The sequence below is a fragment of the Centrocercus urophasianus genome, unplaced genomic scaffold, assembly GCF_019232065.1.
Source record: "Centrocercus urophasianus isolate 14NV4802_14NV808 unplaced genomic scaffold, USGS_Curo_1.0 seq_16, whole genome shotgun sequence".
In the NCBI taxonomy this organism is placed as follows: Eukaryota; Metazoa; Chordata; class Aves; order Galliformes; family Phasianidae; genus Centrocercus; species Centrocercus urophasianus.
Window position 1 is genome coordinate 29,845,939 of NW_024884711.1, and position 22,408 is coordinate 29,868,346.

General features: G+C 36.1%; 1 protein-coding gene across 7 annotated transcripts in view; it reads right to left on the bottom strand.

Moving 5' to 3' along the window:
• Positions 1-22,408, bottom strand: part of NEBL (nebulette) — a 240,161-nt gene that overhangs the window by 16,196 nt on the left and 201,557 nt on the right. For 3 of the 7 annotated variants that reach the window (XM_042817106.1, XM_042817108.1, XM_042817107.1), the window contains 6 exons: positions 18,943-19,035; positions 14,743-14,835; positions 14,276-14,368; positions 13,164-13,256; positions 11,744-11,848; positions 10,424-10,595 (listed from right to left, as the gene is read on the bottom strand). In XM_042817106.1, the coding sequence (XP_042673040.1) occupies positions 10,424-10,595; positions 11,744-11,848; positions 13,164-13,256; positions 14,276-14,368; positions 14,743-14,835; positions 18,943-19,035 (649 nt within the window). Of the gene's footprint in view, positions 1-5,963; positions 6,093-7,124; positions 7,218-10,423; positions 10,596-11,662; positions 11,849-13,116; positions 13,257-14,275; positions 14,369-14,742; positions 14,836-18,942; positions 19,036-22,408 lie in introns of those variants that run through there. The other 4 variants (XM_042817110.1, XR_006168529.1, XM_042817109.1 and 1 more) reach the window with 4 other exon arrangements.

The window sequence follows — 22,408 nt, forward strand, 5'->3', positions numbered from 1 at the left end:
TGAAATTATGGCCTAATTCACACAGGGTGCTAATAAATACCTGTCCTGTTCATTGACCTCATTAGAAGCTCTGAACTATTTGGAGTCCATATCAAATTCAGAACACTGCAAACTTAGAAAGTTTCCATAACCTAAATTATAAAGATATACGAAATAAGTCATGTAAGCATCAAATATTTGGGGGGAAACATGGCTCTGGGAAAAAAAAAAAAAAGAAAAAAATCAACAAAATGATTAATTCTGCATTTAAAATAACTAACATTAAGTATTTATAGTACAAAAAAAATCATCATTTCTACTTTCAAGGCTACTTATATTACAAAAGATAACACTAAATGTATTAAACTGTGTTTCATTAGTGTCATGATTAGACTAACAGACTGCTTTAAGCACGATCATTTTATAACACCATTTTATCATCCATCAATAATTAAGCCTAAATTATACGTACCCACAACATGAACTGAAGTAGATTACTGTGAGGAATGCAGAATCATATAATTATACTTCTTAACAGGGATTTCTTATAAATTAAAATTGGTTTTTGAAGGAAATTACAACAGAAAATCACATGTAGCTGTTCAGCATATGTCAAAGAAAAAGAATCTTAAAAAAGAAATGAAAAAAATAATCTCATACTACATGGAGTCTTGTATTTTATTTTGGCATTTGTTTTCCTTTTAGAAGGGACCATCTCATATGTCAGTTATTCCAGAGAAGAAAACACAAAATTTTTACCTATTCCAAAATTCCTTATTTGCATGAAAGAATATTAGTAAAATTAATACTGGTCACAGTTATATGAATAGTCCATAATATATAGTAGGTGAAGGGGAATTTAGCAAGTACTAGCTAGCCCAATGGAAGGATGGAGGCAAATTGCCTCTGTAGTATTTCATGGTCTGTGTGTCCAATCATTCATTAATTAAGGCTTTTTCCTTAATACATCATTTTTCAAGGAATGGTGGAACAGTTAACGTCATTGCAGTTTTCTTCAGGGCAATCTCTTTTCTGAGAACTATTCTGGCCTCTCTAAGGAGTACAAATCTCTGGATTGCAAATAAAAAAGTCTCTCGTGGACATTTTTCCTATTAAATAACAATATATGGTTTCCATTCTGATTTGTGAAAATTGTATTTCTGACTATATCTTCAAAAAGAGAAGGTCTTCAACTCATGTTTGCAAACCTACTGCATGTATTTTCACACAGATATTCCACATTTTATTACATTTTGGAAACTAGTCTAGCAATTCAAATTTATTCATAAAAGGATTGCCCCTATTCACTTCATACATTTTTTATTTATTACAGCAGAATTACAGCAGAAACTAATGGAGTATTATCTAGAAATTAGTCTTCAATGGTAGCCATATAGCCTGGCAAGTTTATCCTACATGAGTATCAGCAGCTGTTGTATCACAATACCTAACAGTAACTCCCTTTTTCCTACTGCTACAGCAACAGGGATATAATGAAATCATGTGGCATCCTGCTCTGAAATTCTGAATAGGAATTGCAGCAAGAATTTGCTGTCACTGGCAAGTAAACCTTATTACAAGCTGATTTTTTTGGCTGAGACTCCACCTAAACTGCAGCATGTCTCAGCTGTGAAAACAATACGCCTTCCCTTCCCTTGCACGCAATACCACATTCTTTTGTTTATGAAGGCACAAAACGTCTGAAAGCCAGCTTGAGGCATCCTATTTCCTAGTAGGGCCATAGAGCTCCACAGGAAGCTGCAATTCCTTCTTAAGTTGTGAATAAGCAGGTTTTTGCTCTAGGCTTCCTCACAATTGAAAAGAGTTAGTAAAATGAAGGTTATGTTAATATGTTACATATTCACATGCCTTCAATTACAGTTTGAATTCACATGTACTGAACATCAACTGTTGTCCATTTGCATCAAGAAAGAACCCTACACATTCATCACATATGGAAACCATGCTTTGAGGTCTATGCTGTTGTGTATTTGTATGGAGGGTATAACCAGACTGAGCAGTGGTGGAAGAGCAGCCACCAGCATCTAGTCTGTGACTGCACATACATTTATGGATGATATTTATTGTCTGCTGGGTATGAAACCCTCTGAAGTGTATCAAAACTGCTAGAAGTCTGAACAACAGAAACAACTGCTTACAAGGGAGCCATTAACACTTCCAACTGTTGAGTCATAACAATTTCCCGTACCTCTTTCCACTCACAGACTGTTTCAAGGAAAAGGGAACATCTAACTGAGACAGCTGCAGAGGAAACAGAAGGGTCTCCTAAACTGCTGCCATGCTGCAGAAATTGAAAATGGGGTCTTCTCTGGATTCCCCTCTACCTGAATGTGTGGGAATTGCCTTTTTATGCTGTCAACTCTCAAGAATGTCGGAGAGAAGCATAGGAATCCAAGACAGGCAGAGGGAATCTAAGCAAAATATTTTTGAACTGTGAAATGTAAAGCTCTCTTCCTGGAACATTAACTCATCCTCAGTGAGCACACACTGAAGGAAAATGAGCTTTTCAACTGAATCACAATTTCAATTTTAATGTTTTATACATACAGCCCGAAATCAAACCTTAATCAAAACTTAACTGATGGCAAAATCTAGCCTTCACTGAGTTCCATAAGAAGTTTTAAGTAGTTTCAAGTTTTACGTTAAAAAATGATGTTATACAAATACCTCACAGGAAGAGAATGAAATCTAGTTTTCTGGACTCATTTCTCTCGTATTCTGTAATAATAAAGCACTCAATGAAAGCAGAGGACATTATCTAAGAGTCTGATCGTGCAGAGCAGGAAAGACAGTTTGAAGTAATGCATACATGAAGTCCCATTGCTGTTCTGGAACCCCAGACTTACGTGACTTAAAAGATTGAAATTGGTTATTCAGAGGAGACCAAGTTATGTATTAAGCATTGTCAGAAAACTTCTGTTCACAGAAATTTAATTAGACGTTAACACGTGTTCAAAAAACACATTCAACACTTTTCTAATTGAAACCTGAGCTCTTGCAACTAACTTTTACCTATTTAATTAATAGCTACCAATTAGATATGCATGCACTTGTGCCCCTATTATATTCACAGAGAAGTACTTAGTTTAGTTCAAAGGTGTTACAACAGGTTTGTGGTAGAGATGTCTATTATCCAACTCCAAGGACTTGCACAGCACTTAAGAACAGAAATACTGAAAGATGAAAAAGCAAAATGTTTTACCACTATGCTGTTTAGTGGAAACAACTTCCAGGTTGGTGAACCTGTTGGGGGTTGACACATAAAAGAGGCAAAACCAAAGCATCACCTAGTCCAAAACAAAAATAAAAACTCATAAACAAGTGCAAGAGTCTGGTTGACAAGAGAAGTGTATACGTGACCCTTACTGAGAGGGAGCCCACATCTCTCTTTTGATGTGCTCTGCCCTCAGTAGCAGTGCAGCTTGCTGATATGAAAGGGGACAAGACACCCACAAAAGCTTATAGTTGTCCTATGAAATCTACAATCATTCTCCCTCTAAATGCTATATTTGATTATCAGGCTCTAGTGAACAACATTATGGAAAAACTGTTCAGCTTCCTAACATAAAAGAACCATTCTTCCCGGACTGCCAGAGGAGAAAATGTAACTGCTGTGTCATTCTGTTTGACCTCCTAGAATGACTGAGCTCAGCAACTGAATACGAATGGGAAGAAGGGTGAAGGATTTCTGCCTTACACTCCTGCCAGGTGCACTGGAGATGGAAGACAGACCTCTATAAATATAAAAAGAGGTCAGATACTATTTCCTGGTATTTTCGTTGACTTGTCTATTATTAACGGAAATTTTTTCCACCCTCATAAGCAGAGGGTTTTTTTTTTTTTCTTTTTAGTACAAAATGTGACAAGAGATGAAAAGAATGGAATTCTATTTCCTTTCCTCTTCTATCTATTGGCACAACAGAAGAGTCATAACACAAGCAGACTTCTTGCCCAAATACAAGGGAGCATCTCTGCAAATCCAGCATGTGAAATGAAGAGGTTTTTCATTCTATTTCAGCAGAATGGTTTGTCTTCTAACCAGAAAAACCAGGAGCAGAAGTTGCAGCATAGCTCCTTTCTCTAAGAGTTTCTGTGGTGCACGTGGTTTGAAATTATTATGGTAGGATTTAAAGATTTCTTCCAGTCTAAATGATTCTATGTGTGCCTGAAGCAAATCCTACCTACAAAAATTTTAGATAGAGAACCACAAAAGTGTGGCTGCGGGGGAGAAGGAAACATCTTTGAAATCAGTGTTACAATTATCAGTGCCATGCTGAGCAATGTTGCCTATGATACAAAATAATGTATTTCTTCAGTTTGGGTTTATTGTTCAGACTACAGATCAAACAACAGTACCTCTAGTGGTCTACAACGTGTTCCTGTCTCAGTGAGGAAAGGATAAAAATAACCCATAAAGTCTGAAGAAAGGGAGGGATGGAGGGAGAAAAGGAGAACAGCAGCTGCTCTGAAGCCCTTCTTCAGAAGGCTCAAAGCACACAAGGAGGACATGCCACTGGGGACAGAGATTATAGGATTTACTTTTTTCATTGACTTTACTCCCACTTCAAGCTATATAAATACTTCAAAATACGAAATACACATGTCCCACTGGAAAATACTGTAGTACTGTGTGTTCTACTGTCTATATAAACTTTGGAGTCAAGGTGCCACCATGCCCAATTCCCATTTTCCCACCCTCTTTTTAATGCACCCCGGGAGACCATTGGCCTTCTTGGCCACAAGGGCACACTGCTGCCCATGGCTAACCTATTCCCAGAAAGGACACCCAGGTCCTTCTCTGCAGAGCTCCTCTCCAGCAGGTCAGCCCCCAACCTGTACTGACAGATGCAGTTATTCCCCCCCGGGTGCAAGACTCCATACTTTCTCTTGTTAAACCTCATCAAGTTCCTCCCTGCTCAATTCTCCAGTCTGTCCAGATCTTGTTAAATGGTAGCACAGCCTTCTGGTGTGAAGGCCACTCCTCCCAGCTTTGTATCATCAGCAAAATTGCTGAAGATGGACTCTATCCCTTCATCCAGGTCATTGATGAACCTGTTGAACAAGACTGGATGCCAACTGCTTGCCTAAACCTGAGTCAGACTGACTTGACTAATCCTAAACCAGAATTTCCTCTGGTTGTAGCATGTTCTTTCTTTACTTGTTACATAGAGTGGGCTTGAGAAAAAATACAAATTAAATTTTTACTTGCAGCCTTCAATTTATCACACCACTCTTCACACCAGGACACACAACTTTAAGCAGCTCAGCTTGGTTTCTATGATTGGCACTGGATCATACAACACAAATGAATTTCCATATCATACGACCCCCTACACATAAGACTCCAGTCCTTCCTCTGCTTCAGTCTCCAAAGATGAAACTACTGATAAACCTATGCAGAGTGCTCTAAAATAAAAACCCTTAAAAAAAAGTCTCTAAGAAAACTTTCACATAGGAGAAAGCCATCAGACTTTCCTACTTTTCCTTTTAGGATGGAAACAGCCACAAAAACCTGCACAATTTGATATGGGAAGAAGTAGCTTCTGTCAAAAAAATGCTTTTATATGGTTGATTGGTTCACTAAAAAGAACGTGGTAAATTTGATTTTTTCTGTGGAGAGGATTATTTTTTTCAGTTATATTTTGTCTTTCAAAAGAAAATAATCCAACTCATGCAAGTTTTGCAAAAACACAATGCACCCTCACCTCAGCACTGTAGATGGGAGTTAGTAGAGATTTTGAATTGACACACTCCTCAAAATGGTTAAAAGGAATACACAATAAAGCAAAATGCATGCAACAAACTGTGCAGATTGGAGATTTTGCTTTTCTTCCTTAAATAATCAGTGCAAGACAGTTTCCAATGATTTGTGATTATACGAGGATATTGAGTTAATGCAGGCCTGTGAGGTCTCGATACATTATGACAGTGTTACTAGTGAAAAAAGAGGGAATAAGGACTACCTCCTTCATCAGATGGCCTTGTTATCTCACTGCAGTAAGAAAAGGTAGGGTTCGTGTCAGAACCATCTGATTTATAATCTCCCAAACTTGTAGAATGTAAGTACTGCTTACTGTAGCGGCTCGCTCTTTCTACAAAGGTAGAAAGAAATAATATCACAGTAAATAGATTTCAGAAAAGAAAAGCACAATAACAGCAAGAACAACTACTGCTAACACTGATATTCATACACTGATAGTGTTTAAATTAGACAAAAATGAATTGTATAAAATTTTGTCTATATTTTTTAACATTATTAGTTCAGAAAGTTGCTTCAAAATCAGATATAATTAAGTTTGTTCTCTTGTTTAAAAGAATAGCTGAAATGGTAGGGTACTCAAAAAAAATAAGAGATGAAGCATATGAAAATTTCCAGTGGAAAATCAAAAAGTTCCTTAATTCATGCATTCACACAAGTGCATGTAGAATGCTACTGCAAGACATGTAACTGATATTTAGGGTTCCACTTTCAGTGGCAAAGAAGATAAATGTGCAAAGCTAAGCTTTCAAAATAAATATATTTTAAAAACAAATAAAAGAAGCTGTTGAGCCAATACATTTTTGCCTATTACATTAACTTCCTTACTTTTCCATCTACCCTTAAATTATAAACAATGATAAATTATAATCCTCGGAAATACAAACAATACCATGAGAAATAATATTGTGCTACATAAGCAAAATTTGCATAGCAAAAAAAAAAAATCAATCTCATTAATATGCCAACCTTTTATATCTCTAAAATTGTAGTGATGTCCAGCTATTTCAAAATCCTACATATTATAAGGACTAAGAAGATCAATGTTTTTTTAAGGGACTATTTCTAAGTATGAGTAGGTATGAGTAATTGTTGTTTAGGACAAGATTTCTTTCACTATTTCTTATCTGAACATGTGATTATGGCTGAAATTCCTGGAACATATTTCTATAAAGAACTCATATATATACACACACACACACATATATGCAAAAAAAAAAAAGCATACATATTAAATGGATGGCTGGCATATTGACCTGAAAATTTCCTGTATCAGCTTTGTTTCATAAACACAATTTAAATTAAAAAAAAAAAAAAAAAAAAAAAAAAAAGTGGATTTGGTGAAAAATCAGGATATAAGCAATACCAGAAAGCATATGCAGACTCCTAGACTGAATATTGTCCTCCAGAGGATCAATGTCGAAGATGGAGCCGGGATCTGTGCGCCAAACCTTAAGATCTTTCCCCAAAGCACAGAAGTGATAGGACAGACAAACAATAAAGGAAGTAAAAGTATGGAAGCAGTGAGTTTTAACTTTCATCTAAAAATTAACTAAAACATCTCCATGTTCACCTGCAAGGACTTAAAAAAATTAATTTCCAGCTTAAACTACTAGCTGTATCTATTTTAAGAGTTGGCATTATTTAGAGACTTTTTCTCCATTTTTATTTTTCCTTTTCTAAATAGGGTATAGTATTTTCATGAGTCTAAATAAGTAAAAACATGCAAAATATCACATAATGGTGCTCTTTTCCACAGGAAAAACAGAATTATCAGAGCTACAAGATGATTTCTCCATACCACCATCAGCATGCTTTGTCCACCTCTACAGCGAGACAATGCGCATTATAAAGGTACGAGCCCAAGGTCAACTTTGCAAATTGGCCAAATAAGCAGAATCAAGGGTATACTTCATCTTATTCGAAATAAACTTCTAAAAGTTCCTCAAGTCATTTAAGATCAGAAGTATTTATTTCTCCTCACTAATATAAAAAAAAAAAATGAAGTAGAGTGTCAAATCCAGCTGTAGAAATCTATGTTTTAGACATCTACATTTGGGTAAGACGAAGGCCACTTCTGATCTTAAGTAGTAATTCTCCTTGTCTTTCAAACAGCTAGATTTCCAGGGATGTGGACTTAATGTTGATTCATTACCACAATATTGAAAAGCATTGTTGAAATTCATTCAATTCAGTAACCTACAACTTTAATTCACACAAATAAATTATTAATATCTCTTGAAGTCTGAACAGGAATATTGAAAGAAAAAGAATCCATGAGAAAAAGAGTCCGAGCTCTACTTATAAACACAGCATAAAATGGAACACAGATTCAAGTGCAGTTTTCATAAAGTTTTAACAAATAGTGTTGCACAAGAGGAAGCTTGTAACAAATGCATAATCAGCTCCAGTGTGACTACTCAATCTACTCACAGCAATCTGTAATATACATAATTCATTACTGCTATGCCAAAAAATACAATAATCACTTAATCTCTCAAAAGTCATTTAAAATAAATTTTTTATATTAACCATAATCACTTAAAGCATAAGTATTTCAGATCACACCCTTTTACTAGTGGTTTGTTTCTTGGGCAGACCTGTCTTTAAGATTAACTCAGATTTCCATGGGGAAATGGGAAAAATAACTGTCTTCCCAGCTTGGTTATTTTGCCTATTTGAGTGGTACAAAGCTAAATAATGTGTTGGTAGGTAAAACAGGACTATGGGAACCCCAAATATGTTGTGTTTCAAACAATTAATGGAAATGGAAAGAACAGTCAGAGCTAACGAAACAAATCCTATGGCCTTGGAATAGATTTGGGTTGTGTACATTATGTATTATCTATTTTCACTCCTATAAGGTGAAGAATAATGCCAACAACTTTGTCTTGACGAAAGGTATAATCTTTTAGTAATGTACAATCTTTTGATGAACTATGTGCAAGTCCTAATGATGATTAATTACACAACCACATACAATACCAACAGACTTGAGAGGGGTGGAAGAACTGGTATCTGCCTCTTTCTGTTTGCTCATGCCTTGATAAGTAAAAAATCTTAAAAAGTATGCTTCATGGCAGCATGAGTGCAGCAGCCACTGCTTTGTATTGATTTTATGTGTCTTTGTAATCTGAAATAACGTACAAAGAATCAGATCTTGGCAATTTGTAGCACTTAACAGTTTTAACATCCTGGTAATTTATGTCAATTTCAAATACCCTTAAACTCATGTGAGAATCATGAAGTCTCTTTTGTCACAGAGCCAGTGCTCAGATGGATTAATTTATCTTTATGGCTTTAGATGGCTTTAACATGGCTAAAACTAGTGCCTATTTTCCTGAGCACAGGTATTAATTTTAGCAATCAGGCACTTGAAAAAGATTATTACAGCTTCACCAATTATACTTAAAAACCAACCAGATGAATTCTAACAGAGATACTTTTTTTAACTGGTTGAACTTCTATCAGCTACAAAAAAAACTCAAGCGTTACAGTTGTTTTTTTGCAGTCTGCAGTTTTTTTTCCAGCTGCCAAAGACATTCCAAGAACAGGGAGCATACTGCTGCTTTTTAAACAAGAAGAGACTGTAACTGCAGTCACTCTGAAAAAGCCTGAAGCTGAAATATCACTGGATATTAGGCTCTTAGGTTTGTCATGGCTTATTTCTCTTAAATGGTGGCACTATTTTTGCTGTTTTCGTAGGTACGGATAACTAAAAATTTTTGTCTGTTTCGACACAAAAATGTTCCAGGTTGATATACAGTAATAAAAATTACTAATATTTCAGTCACATAGCTCATGAATTTCTCAGAGATGTTTTTAATCCTAATCTGTTTGTGTTAGCAAGCCTTCAGTTACTGAATACAAGATTGCATTCATGAATCTCACTTTGGGATACAGCACAAATGCAATGCAGAAAAAGGTTTAAAATATGCACTGGAGTACACATTAAACTGCAATCTTGCAGGTACTTCTCCTTCTCTCTTTGTCTGCGCCACCTCTAGCTATGGAAGTGAGTATTTTATCAGGTGTTTGGGTCTGTACATACACTGATTTATCTGAACAAGTTGTTGCCCTAGATCCAGAATGTGTGGCTCTCTGAGATTTGCTATTGCAATAGTTTCTCTCCTAACACAAAACTAGTTTGCATCCTACACCCAAACTCCTGGTCTTATCTTAGATCACCTATTAGAACATCAGCTCTGAATACTGGTTTCTGGCTCACTAGAGATCTACCAAGTTTTTAATGAGCTACATCTTATACTACTTAAAAAACTGTGTGAAATTCTAAAACGAGTAGTACATGGACTAATGTCAGCTCTAGAGAAATAGCTTAGTGGTCTAAGGGGAAATCTGATCTGGTATGCAACATTTAAATCTTGGAGAACTACCACTTTAATCATTGTTTTTCTGTGCCAAATGAAGGAGTCAGAATTCAGAAACAAAGCAACAACAGTGAGTAACCATATTTATAAAGAAAACAACCTATAACTACTTCCCTAGAAGCTGCCATTGAACCACTGTTTCAACACAAGTTTCACACTGAGAAAAGAGCGAAAATAAAATTTGAGAGCAATTTTTCTCCGTTGTAATGAAGAACATGAGCAAAGGCTTTCATCTTTCTCACAGTATTTAGGAAAGCAGTATTATTTAACAACTTACCAACAATTATTCCAGGTCTTCTATCCATTTCAACTATATGTGGGTGCACCCCTTTATATGCTGCATCACTTACAACTTGAGTGTTTTTCCGCACCCGCTCTGTTATAGGATCATCCACCACTGGGGTGAAGCCTCTGCCCTTTGTCTTCTCGAAATCTTCATGATATTTAACCTAGGAAAACAAGAGGAATAACATTTTTCCAAAGCAGCAATTAACAGCAAATGATTATTCTAGCCATACTTGTTTCTTTATGAGGCACTACATTCTCTCAGTTTTTCACCACAACAGAACTGTTATACACATGAGATACAAAAGATTTGGGCAGGCCATCCAGACTGCTTCCCTGACCTGATTTCCTGATATTATATTATCACTTTTTCATTTGTTTTGCATTGTCACCAAGACATTAATTCCAGCAGTAAAGCATCATCTTCCAGTCACAGAAACTACTAAAAACAACAGGAAAAGCCCTCAGGAGATCATCAGGTCCATATTCTTCTCTAAGTTAGGGTAGCTCTCTGGTGGTGTAAAAAACTATATCTGTCAGTGAAAATGTTCCACTAGTAACAGCTTCAGAACTCAAGTACTTTCATTCACTGAGAATTTTGATTATACACAAAGGTTCAAAAAACAAAAAGGAACTTTTTTGCTCCTTTGTTTTATCATATGATCATTGGCTTTAAACAAAAATATAAAATAAACATCAGAACAAACTGCATTTATTCTAAGAAATCTGCTTTAAAAAAAAAAATCTAAAGAAATGGAAAACAAAGGCATTAAAGTGGAAAGTGTTATACAACAAAGTATTGGAACAAAACCAGTATTAGTAAGAGTTATAAAGGTGGCATCCCTGATTATATTTACATTTTTTTTTTAATCTTTAATCATCAAAGATTTAAAAATGACAAACATTCTCACACAAGCAAATGCACACAAAACAACTCATTCCAGGAACAAAAGTCACACAGAAACCAGGAACATGCACAGGCACAAGGTGCAGTGTGTCACCAAATCCAGTCAAACTGTGTGATGCTCAAATGAGGATTTATTTTAAAGCAAGTAAAAAAAAAAAAAAAAAAAAAAAGAAAAAAAAAGAACAGACATTTATCAGTTAGAAAACTGTTTATTAGTATTTTGAAAATGTTCATTACAGTCATATGCAGTTAGCAAACACTCTCTTAACAGGCATAAGAAGAAAATATTCCTTCCATATTTGAGCAGAGAGTTTCATTAGTTACCTATATTAATGGAAGGCAAAATCCAGTGGAAGTCAAGTGCCATTCCTTAGTATATTCTAGTTATAAGAAGAAGGACCCTACCATTGAGATGTTGTTTTGTGTTTCTTTGACATGCCTTAGCTCAGGTGTGTCTAGAATCATACTACGTCTACCTTTCATCTGCCTCTGATCACTGCTGTACTTCACCTGCAAAACAGCAACAACAGCACACATGAAGGTTTTGTTTACAGGAGAAGGGATGGGGAGAACCACACTTTGCAATGGCGTTCTTTCCAAACCATAATGCCCAGGTTTCTTTCTTTATACTCATTTTCTAGTGACCTAATTTTGAAAAGGGAATACGGATGGGCGATTGTACTGTTAAGACCAAAGGGCATGTTTATTCCATCAACCAGCTAAAAACAAAAATAAAAAATAAAAAATAAAAAAGTTACCTGAAAGTTGAAACTCTTGACTTTTTACTTTCTTAACACCATAAGTGAAATAACTCTTTTATCAGCTGTTAACTGGTTATGAGTTAGGGTCAACGTAACAACCAAATACCACTGACTTGTCTTGGACAATTTTAAAGCATACATTTATGGCTGATGACAACCCAAGCAGACCCAGATTCCATCCTCAGTCTACTTCCAGATAGGGATTAGCATAAGAACCTCTAGGTCTCTAGAGAATTCAAGAGTTATGAGCCAAGTATTGCTTTGGAAGCCTTTTTACTCCAGTTAGGTAGCTAGCTTTTGCTAGCTTTTGCTAGCAGCACAAAAGCAACGTCTGGAACAAGACTGAATGTGGTATACTGTTTTCAGTGAGAAAGTTCAAAGAGAACATATGTGCTTTATGTAGCCTTAAGTACAAAATGTCACATTTCTCTTAATGAGCTTCTTCTGTGCTCATTTTACATACTTGTGCTAGAAATATAGATCCATGGTTAATTATCTGAGGGGGAAAAGAAAGAGGGAAAAAAAAATCCCACATTTAGAACTGTAAAACAGTAGAAGTAGTTGGTTTTCTTTGCCTAGTGAAGGCTTATGGCTTCTTCTAAATATAAACAACATTGTCTTTTAGTGTCATTCTTTCACTAATGGACTCTTAACTCCTACTTTGTACTGTAACCTAAGTACTGAATGTTAGTAAATATTTTAGAATTACCTATACAACTGCAGTCAAAGTATTGCTCCTCAGTTATGCAAATCTATTTCAACGTGCATTTGTAAGGAGAGAATCAAGTCTATTTTCAAAAGGTAGTGAATGTATTAGTAAATATATTGACCCCAGACCTTAAAAATGCAAAGATCATCTAACTCCACTTTAAAACTACGTATCAGCTAAGCACAGCATACCTACAAAAATATAAGCTAAGGAGTAAATGCGCAAAAATACATACAATACATACATGATGCAGTTACATTTACTAGACATATCAAATTTAAATGCAAAAGCACATCCTTGTTATATACCTCGAGCGACTGAAAATATAAACAACAAAAAGAGCCAAACAACTTGCCGAGCTGATATTGTCTTGATTCTTCTTGACTCTCTCTATCTCCGGAGTGATGCTCACAGCAGTAGCTTTGCCAGGCTGCTCTCTGTAGTGAACCTATTAGTTAACAGAATAAAATGGTATATACTATGTCAGCTAAAGCAACATCAAATTGTATTACATTAAAATGTATGATTTAAAAGGTCATCCAGGAAACAAATGAAAAGCTGAAATACATTTGAAGTTTATTAAAGCTTATAAAACTTGGTTTTTGAAGCAAAGCCTTGAATTCTTTCTGTAAAGTCTTCTTATTAATGCATTTATGTGAACAGGCACACAGATGCACACAATATCTCAACATTTACCACACTGGTCTTTGGCAGTACAGAGAAATATCTTCTATTTGGAATGGAGTAAACCACAAATAATGTAATAAACTCACACAGAGCAAATGAAAAACCTGAATTTCAGCAGCAAACACTGTAAATGTGTATTTCTCCACACACAAAAATTCCATAAGGATATGATTCATGTTTTAACTTACATAGTCTACATATTCAGCCACACTAAATATGGATGCTGATGGAAGTCTCACTAAGGAGAAAGGCTCATCAACGTGGTACAACTTCTGCAAAAATGCAACTGCATACTCAAAAATCTCCTACCTTCTTCCACATGCTCCTACAAACAGAATAACTTTCTAATATTTTCTTCAGCCATTAAGCAAAATCTGATAGGAAATTTAGAGAGGAGCCAGCCTCTTGGCAGGCAGGAGAGAAGTGGATTTTGAGTTTTACCCATTTAAACAAAAAAAAAAAAAAAAAAAAAAAAAAAAAAAAAAAAAAAAAGGCTGAATAAATATTCTATAAAAAAAAAATCCGTGAAGATTTCCTGCAAATATCCACGACAGTATAATAAAAAACTGCAGCCATTTCTTCAGTTGAGATGCAGTGTTTTAAATGCCATTTTCTGAACAGAAGAGTGGCTTTTCAAAACTGCTTCCTAAAAGAGGATTTTCAAATAATTCCATTACTGAGCCTGCTAACTAAAGAAGAGGTACAGGTTCTGGAGACAAAACTTTATACTGATCCTGTATACCCAGCAATTATGCAAAGGAATAAATGAGAGAAACTTCCCATGCTGACATTCTCTTGATTCCTCTTGACTCTTTCAATCTCTGGAGTGACACTTACAGGTGTAGCTTTGTAGAGCTGCTCTTTATACTGAACCTAGTAAATACAGCAAAAGGTATTACACAAAGACTTCCAAGTAACAGGAGTACATCAATGCATTAGAAATCATTACAGAGCAGACTACATTCGGCTGGAAAATATCATTCCTTAGTAAACACCATCATCTTTCTACCACAATACTTAAGACTCACACTACTGTAATTTTTTTGTTTCAAAGGTAAACAACTGATGTTTCAATAGGAATGTTTCACTCTGTAAGTTAAAGTGCAGGGCTAAGGAGTTAACATCTTAATTATTAATTGACTAAATTAGTCTTTGTGGACAAACAGAAACCAGCACAAACATCACACACGTATTCACTGAGGCTCCGACACACAATAAAGATTGCAAACAGTGAAAACAGGGCACACATTGCTTATATTCTTCTGGTTTTCCTTGATTCTCCGTAGTTCAGGTGGATCAGAAATAGGAGTTGCATGCTGAATTTCTTCTTTGTATTTAACCTGCACAACAAATATTATGAAATATTAGCAACTCATAAAGGATATAGGCAAGTAATAAAACACAAGTTTTATAATCCATCCTTTGCACCAGCACTACTGACATGAACAAGAAGAGATATATTTCATTTCTGAGACAGACTGCTGGGTCTCAGATAGGTCTTATTTGATAAGATATAGATAAAGGCATAAAACAAGCCTGGTATCCTAAAACTGTTATGGCATGAATATACATTACATCAGATTGCAGCTATCTTCACGGTAATTGAGATGCCACATATACTACTTGGAGATTTGCATGACTTTGACAATGTCTTGGTCTTGTATTATCTTACTGGAGAATCTACCAGTCCATTCCAGAAACCAAATATTTCACAGATGTGATTCTGCAAGGGTAGAATGTGGAAGTGGCTTCAAAGTCTGGTTGAAGTTCTCTGAAAACATGCACATTATGAAGAACACAGATGTTTGGATGGATTATGCTTTTGAAGACGCTGTCAGAGATTTAGTGATGTTTTTGCCACATCTCTTCTGAACAGTATGTTTGGATATGGTAGAATCCACAATTTGAAAGACACAAAGAACTAGAAGCACTTCTTCAGTTATACACCACATGTATCAAAAATGGAACTCAATTTAACGAGAAAACACTGTGAGGTAACTGCACATGGTATTAAAAAGAAAGACATTATATTTTCTGTTTTTCCATATGCTATCCAACACAGTCATCTTGGACAAATTAATGCAATGTCTTTTTCTTGCTGTCTGTTACTAAATATCTGTCCACTATTTGGTACATTATGCTTCAAATCCCTTTTTCACTGTAGCAAAACAATATCCAGAGTCCGTGTCATTGTTCACAATATGGCATGCTGCTTTCTTCTTTAAAATGGTAAATACAACAGCAACATTCACAAAAATATTCAAAATTGTGTCTGCAGTGATACATGATAGAAGGAAATGTTTTTCATTAGCAAGACTCACGGAAGCAGAAGAATATTAAGAACAAGAGAACAGTATAATTAATCTATTTTTGCAGTTTTATGTTTATGTAGCGTACAAAATTTATTCTTAACAAATTTTTAAGGCTGCAAAATCAAGCATTCAAAAGTCAGAAAACAACACAAGTTACTTCATCAATGTAACCTTAGTTCTGCCTCTTATACAAATATGTTCCACATTCAGCTTTTATAATACTTTGTTCTACTGTATACTTTTCATCTTCATGTGCCCAACAACCTTCTTTATCAACAAAAGCTGTTTCTCTCAAGAGAATTCTGTTTAATTCCTTATATATAATCAATGATCCTTACTCAATGAGTAGCTCACATATGAATCAAGACTGCTTTGTCATACTTTTCTTTTTTTAAACTGTTTTAAGTTCCTATTCTGAAGACAGAATTTCTGATTTCCTCAGGAAATCACTACAGTTTCTCCTCACTAAAGTACATGACTTTTTGCACAAATTTGCTCCTCTACTATGCTCCGAAGGCAGGAGAAATAGAGCTGTGATAAGGAAGAGTACTATTTTTACTAGAGGAAAGACTTGTAGCAGCTACTCTGATAACATCATCTGAAAAACAAAAGATAATACTGCACCTGAATTCAAATGACAGCTCCCAGTGAACTGTACTGTGTTAATCAGGAAACCAAAGCAGGTTTGTCTCAGTGGGACTTTACAAAATCTAATAGTTAAGGATTGGATCACAAGGCCTATACACAGGAACTTGTATTCATGCTCTTGAGTACTGACTTTGTGACTTTAATAATACTCCCTGAACATACAAGCAATTTCTCATGGCTGAAAAATGTATTTACATTCCTTCTGTGCCTTTATCTAAGCCCCATGCTGTTTGTAGCAGTAGGCTTTAACATTTACATTGACTGTCCAAACCCATAAGAACAAGCGCAGTTTGTTACCTCTGTGGACACCAACATTAAAGAAATAGATAATATTTTGAATATTTGAATGTTTTTTATCACAGATAAATGCTGGAAGGAAGCAAGGAAGTAAAGAGTCTAAGCAACCTCGGGTCCTGTTTCACCTCTGAAAGGATGCATCTATGCACAGGAGCACACCACTCTGCCTGTCTATCCTACCTTTGGCCTTTCTATTTTGGTCACAGCCAACACCTTCTATACTTTCAATTCTTCATCCTTCATTTTTTTCCCACCTAAATCCACTTGAGCAAATACTACTTGCTAGATGGATTTCAACTCTCTTCTCTAAAGCCAATTTTACTTTTTTTTAACACAGGCTATACAACTTGTTTTTCTGTGAACTTATTCTTGGAAGCCACTTTGGCTTAAATTAATAAATAAATGATTAAATAAATAAAACAAAAACAGCCCAAAGCTGTTCAGATCAGAAATGGAAAATTTCAGTCTGGACAGTTAAGTAAGAAGTATTAAACTGCTGAAAACAGCATCTTTTAATAGAGAGCATTAGGTAAGTTCAAAAATTGGCAGTGCTACTATTCCTTAAAATACATCAAATTGTCCACAGCTTAAGTCTTAATCAGCCTCTTTGGTGCTAAGTGACATATCACAAGAGTTTCCTGATGAATTTCACACAAAGAAAAACACAACTACAGTCTTCTCCCCAAAAAACTTTCTTCCTCATGCTGCATCCATCTTGCCAGTCCTCTAATATAAAGAAGTTAAAAAACAATCCTCTTAGTTATTTGTATATTCTTGGTTCAGATTCAGTTTCAGTCCACGGGTCTGATGTTTGCTTTTAAAGTTTTGTGAGCCACTAACTATTTATGAGGCTGTCTCATCCTTCCCATTCACCACAACAGGTGAGATCAGCTCAACCACATTGGCTGCCATCACCTTGTTTTTCAGAAGAAGAAAACAGAGTGTTCTGAGATTTGCCTCCAATAGATGTCATCTGGAAGAATCTGATCACTTTCAGAACGTGATGCAATGGACTTTTGTTGTTGTAGTTGTTGTTGCGTAATACATGATGACTGCTATTTTGATCAGACTTTCTTATTTAATTGGGGTTTTTGCACTGCTGATGAGCATCAAATTCCATTAAAATCATCCAGCACAGCAGTTTTAAAGCTGTCCTAAATCCTGGCTAAATTCAAAAATATGTGTAAGATATTTAAATCTAAAAGAGTGAAAATTGGTGTAATTTGTTTTTTTTTATTTTTGGGCTCCTGTAAATTACATCATACAGTTTCCCTTTTACTGACAAATAGTTTAAAAATTTATTTCATGCTGCCTTTAAATTTGACATACTTTCATTTTAATAATTACTGTACAAAACCTAAGTAATCATAAGTACGCTACATAGGCTAGCACAGCAAAAGGCATGCTACTAAACCACTATTACTAAAGTCACAACCACATTTTGTATTTCTCTTGATACACTTTTGATCAAGTGCAGTTACCAGCATACTGATCTCCCTTTCATCACCACTGTTTAGACTTCGTGAAAAAGCAAAAGCTGTCTTAGCTTGAGCACTCAAGTGCTACGCGCGACACACAAGAGCATTCTTCTATTTCACTCTAAAACGTATCCAGTGAAAAATATGAGTATGATTTCTCCTAGTAAGCCTCTGTCTGTGCGTGGGTAGGTGTGGGTGTGACTACTCTCAAAATAAACTGCTCAGGTAACTAGAAATTAAGTTTAAGACATCAGCTTATCAGCACACATAGAGGCATAAATCCTCAACCTTCTCACAAGGTTTGAGATGAGCATTCATTTCTTTCTTCTTGAAATATAAATGGTACCAAATCCTGTGTAATACATGCAGACTCAACAAAATCTTTGAAGATTTTCATTTTTGTCATGTGATTTATGACTGCAGTTCAGTCTGGCATATCAGTCAATACAGTTTGCATTTCTCACTCTTTAAAGACAAAGCTCTTTCCTCAAATGGTTTTCTTCCTATATTTAATAATCATTCAGTTTGAAATTCTACCTTTGGACTCAGAAAAACTATGCTAGAATGGAGCTTTATATCTGAAATCCAGTGAAATAGTAATGGAATGAGATACATGACACGAAGACATAGAATTTTTAGTAAAGAAAATGAAAAAAAAAAAATCTGACCACTGCCTACTCACATAAGAATAATCACTGTTAATAATACTCACCGAACTAATATTCTGCTGATTTTTCTTTACTCTTTCAATCTCTGGAGTCTCTTTAACAGCTGTGCCAGCTCCTACCACCTTCTTATAAAACACCTTTATTTCCCAAAAAGAAAAAGTAATTATTAGAATGATAGCATTGCAAGTACAAGTTCTCATAAAAGGACTGGGCAATTTTCCAAGTTTCAAATTGGTCTGATGACAGATCTTGCTAAGAAAGCAAATACTTCAATTTTTTATAAATCAGACCAATTATCAATAACTATAATAATATTTTATTTGTTTTCAACTGTAAACCAGACAAGCTATTATTACCCTTCAGACTCACTTCAAATATGTGCAAGCATTTGTAATGACAGTTTATACTTTCAAAATAATATTAAAATTTAAATCAGCGTTAATGAACATTTAAAAATGCAACTTTATGCTTGAGTAATCTCACTGATTTCAGTATAATTGAAAATGCATGTACATGCAAGATTTTAATTTTGGGTTTAATCTTCAGATTTTAAAATCCTTTGAGATATTAATAGATATTATTACTTCTAATTTAACAAAATAGAAAATGACATATTTATGACTAAATAGCCCGGAGAGACAGAGCTACAATCCAAGTCATGCAATCTTTGTCTTCTGCATTCAAGCCAGAAGGCTGTGAACTGTATCTAAAAACTCTGTTCTGAAAAGTCACACAAGCAGTTTATACAAGGAATGCTGTGGAAGTAAAGTCGCCTATTTTATTGTGTTGGCCCACAATGTCAGAGGCTAATGTTGGTGGTAAGGCAGTCAAAGTTAAACCTTCCCACCAGTATTCTGTTCCATTTTGTTGTTGAATGACAGATGGTAGCAGAGGGGCAGTCTGACAAAATGGCATTCAACATGGAAATGTGTATGGAGCAAAGAGGTAGAATTGAATTCCTTCATACGGAGCAAACTGCACCCACTGATGCTCCAAAGAATGGATGTGAACACAGTGGTGGGTGGTGCTTTTCAGCAGTGGCATCAATACTGGTTAACCATGCACAGCTGTCACACCAAAGTACACATGTAAAGTTTGCACCAGGTAGATCATAGTAGATCATATGAATGATCACACAGCAACAAAAAGAAACTCGTATGCAAGTTTGTTAGGACCTATTTAGGACCTACTGAACTAATTTGAAGCTGAAGGTAACAGTTCCCTGGATTGCTTCATTACCAGTGAAGAGACTGGTGTCACCACCATGAGCTAGTGTCAAAACAGCAGTCCATAGAGTGGCAACATGTGAACTCTTCACTAAAGGGGAATTATTCAAGACACAGCCCTCAGAAGGTAAAGTGATGTCTTTTGGGATAGGAAACCAACAACCCTTCTGAATTTCCTGGAACCCAGAAAAACCATTAACTCTGACTGCTGCATCGTGAAGCCAATTCAGCTGAAGGCCTACAGTTCCATTGTTGGACCAGAGAGGAAGACAACCTTCCTCTTGCAACACATTAATGTTAGAGCCCTTACCAGTTTGAAGACTGTGGAGTACATTGCCAATCCTTGGTGCCCTGTCCTACCACACCCACTATATAGCCCAGATTTGGTATCTTCTGACTTCCAAGTATTCAGACTGCATAAGCAACATTTCCCTATCAACTATGCCATCAGAGCAGATGTGATATAGTGGGTCACCTCCATTGGTGCAGATTTTTACAAGTGCAGCATCACTTGCTCACCATAGGTCAAAATGCATAGCTAATGGTGGAATGACTATGCTGAAAAATAGTGCTTTGTAGCTAAGAATTTATTCAAATAGCTTTATTGTGCTCTTTGCATTTGTTGCAGTTTCTGTGGAAATAAATGGAGGCATTACTTTCAGAGCAACCTATGTGAAATTCTCCTCCTTATTTCAATCGTTTCAATGAAGTATAAAATAAAAGCACATCAGTAGAACCAGTCGTTTAAATTTACTGAAGGAGACAGTAAATAACTGCTTCACAAATTCCAAATGTGGATATAATTTAAATAACCATGAAGCACCAGTTCAGATGGAAAAACTCCTGAAGTTTTATTTTTATTTCAGCATTTGTTGTCACAGATGTTACCATTCCAGTAAGTATTTCCAGACTAGCAGTTTAAAAAGAAGTCTGGTCCTGGCAGTTGTAAAATAAATCTTTACCATTTAGCATTTCTATTTTCATGAACCAAGGTTTATTCTACTTCAAAATTTTACTTCTCTCAAACATTAAACCATGAAATATTCTGACCATAAACTAGGGTGACAGTACTGGTGAGTTTTCTAGTGGAGAATTAAGTATATGAGTACATTTTCAGATACTCAGAAAACCTTTAGCAATTGAAAATTTTCTTTTATCACATAAGAGCAAAATCAGCTCAGAGGAAGAGTTTGAAAAATATTTTGCACATGCATATCAGTACAAGGCATAAAGATTGAAACTGTGGACTAAAGTAAGCAGTTCAGATTTTTCATACTCTACTGATAACTTATTCCCTCTCCTCCCTACCCTCGCACCATATGTATGTTCAACTCTCTTCTCCACTCTACATCCTAAATCATGGCTTGAGCTAACAAACCACACAATGTGACCTATGGAATATTCAGGGGCATCATTATACCATTATAATCTCTTCTCTGCCAGCAATGCAGACTTATCAACAAATCAAACAAGCACCTAGCTTTCTTTCCAATATTACTTTGGTTTTGTTTGAAAGAGGGTAAGTTGAATTTTTTCTATAGTGTTAGTCTATGGGGTACCCATAGCCATTGTGGACTAAAGCCCCAGCTTATAGCTGCCATTAATTCCGAGGTGGGAAGCCTTCCCATCTCTTGAGGCCCTATAGAGGGATCTGGACAGGCTGGATAGCTGGGCTGAAGCCAATGGGGTGAGGTTCAACAAGATCAAATGCCAGGTCCTGCATTTTGGCCACAACAACCCCAAGTAATACTACAGGCTTGGGGCAGAGTGGCTGGAAGACTGTGTAGAGGAATTGGACGGGGGGGTATTGATTGATGCTCGGTTGAACATGAGCCAGCAGTGTGCCCAGGTGGCCAATAAGGCCAATGGCATCTTGGCTTGCATCAGAAACAGTGCTGCCAGCAGGAACAGGGCAGTGATTTTCCCCCTTCACTCAGCTCTAGTGAGGCCACACCTCAAGTACTTTGTCCAGTTTTGGGCCCCTCACTGCAAGAAAGACATTGAGGCCCTGGAGCGGGTTCAAAGGAGGGCGACAAAGCTGGTGAGGGGTCTGGAGCACAGGGCTGATGAGGAGCAGCTGAAGAAGCTGTGATTGTTCAGCCTGGAGAAGAGGAGGCTCAGGGGAGACCTCATTGCTCTCTATAACTTCCTGAAGGGAGGTTGTAGTGAGCTGGGGGTCGGCCTCTTCTCTCGTGAAATTAGTGATAGGACCAGAGGGAATGGCTTCAAGCTGCACCAGGGGAGATTCAGGCTGGACGTTAGGAAATACTACTTCTCTGAAAGA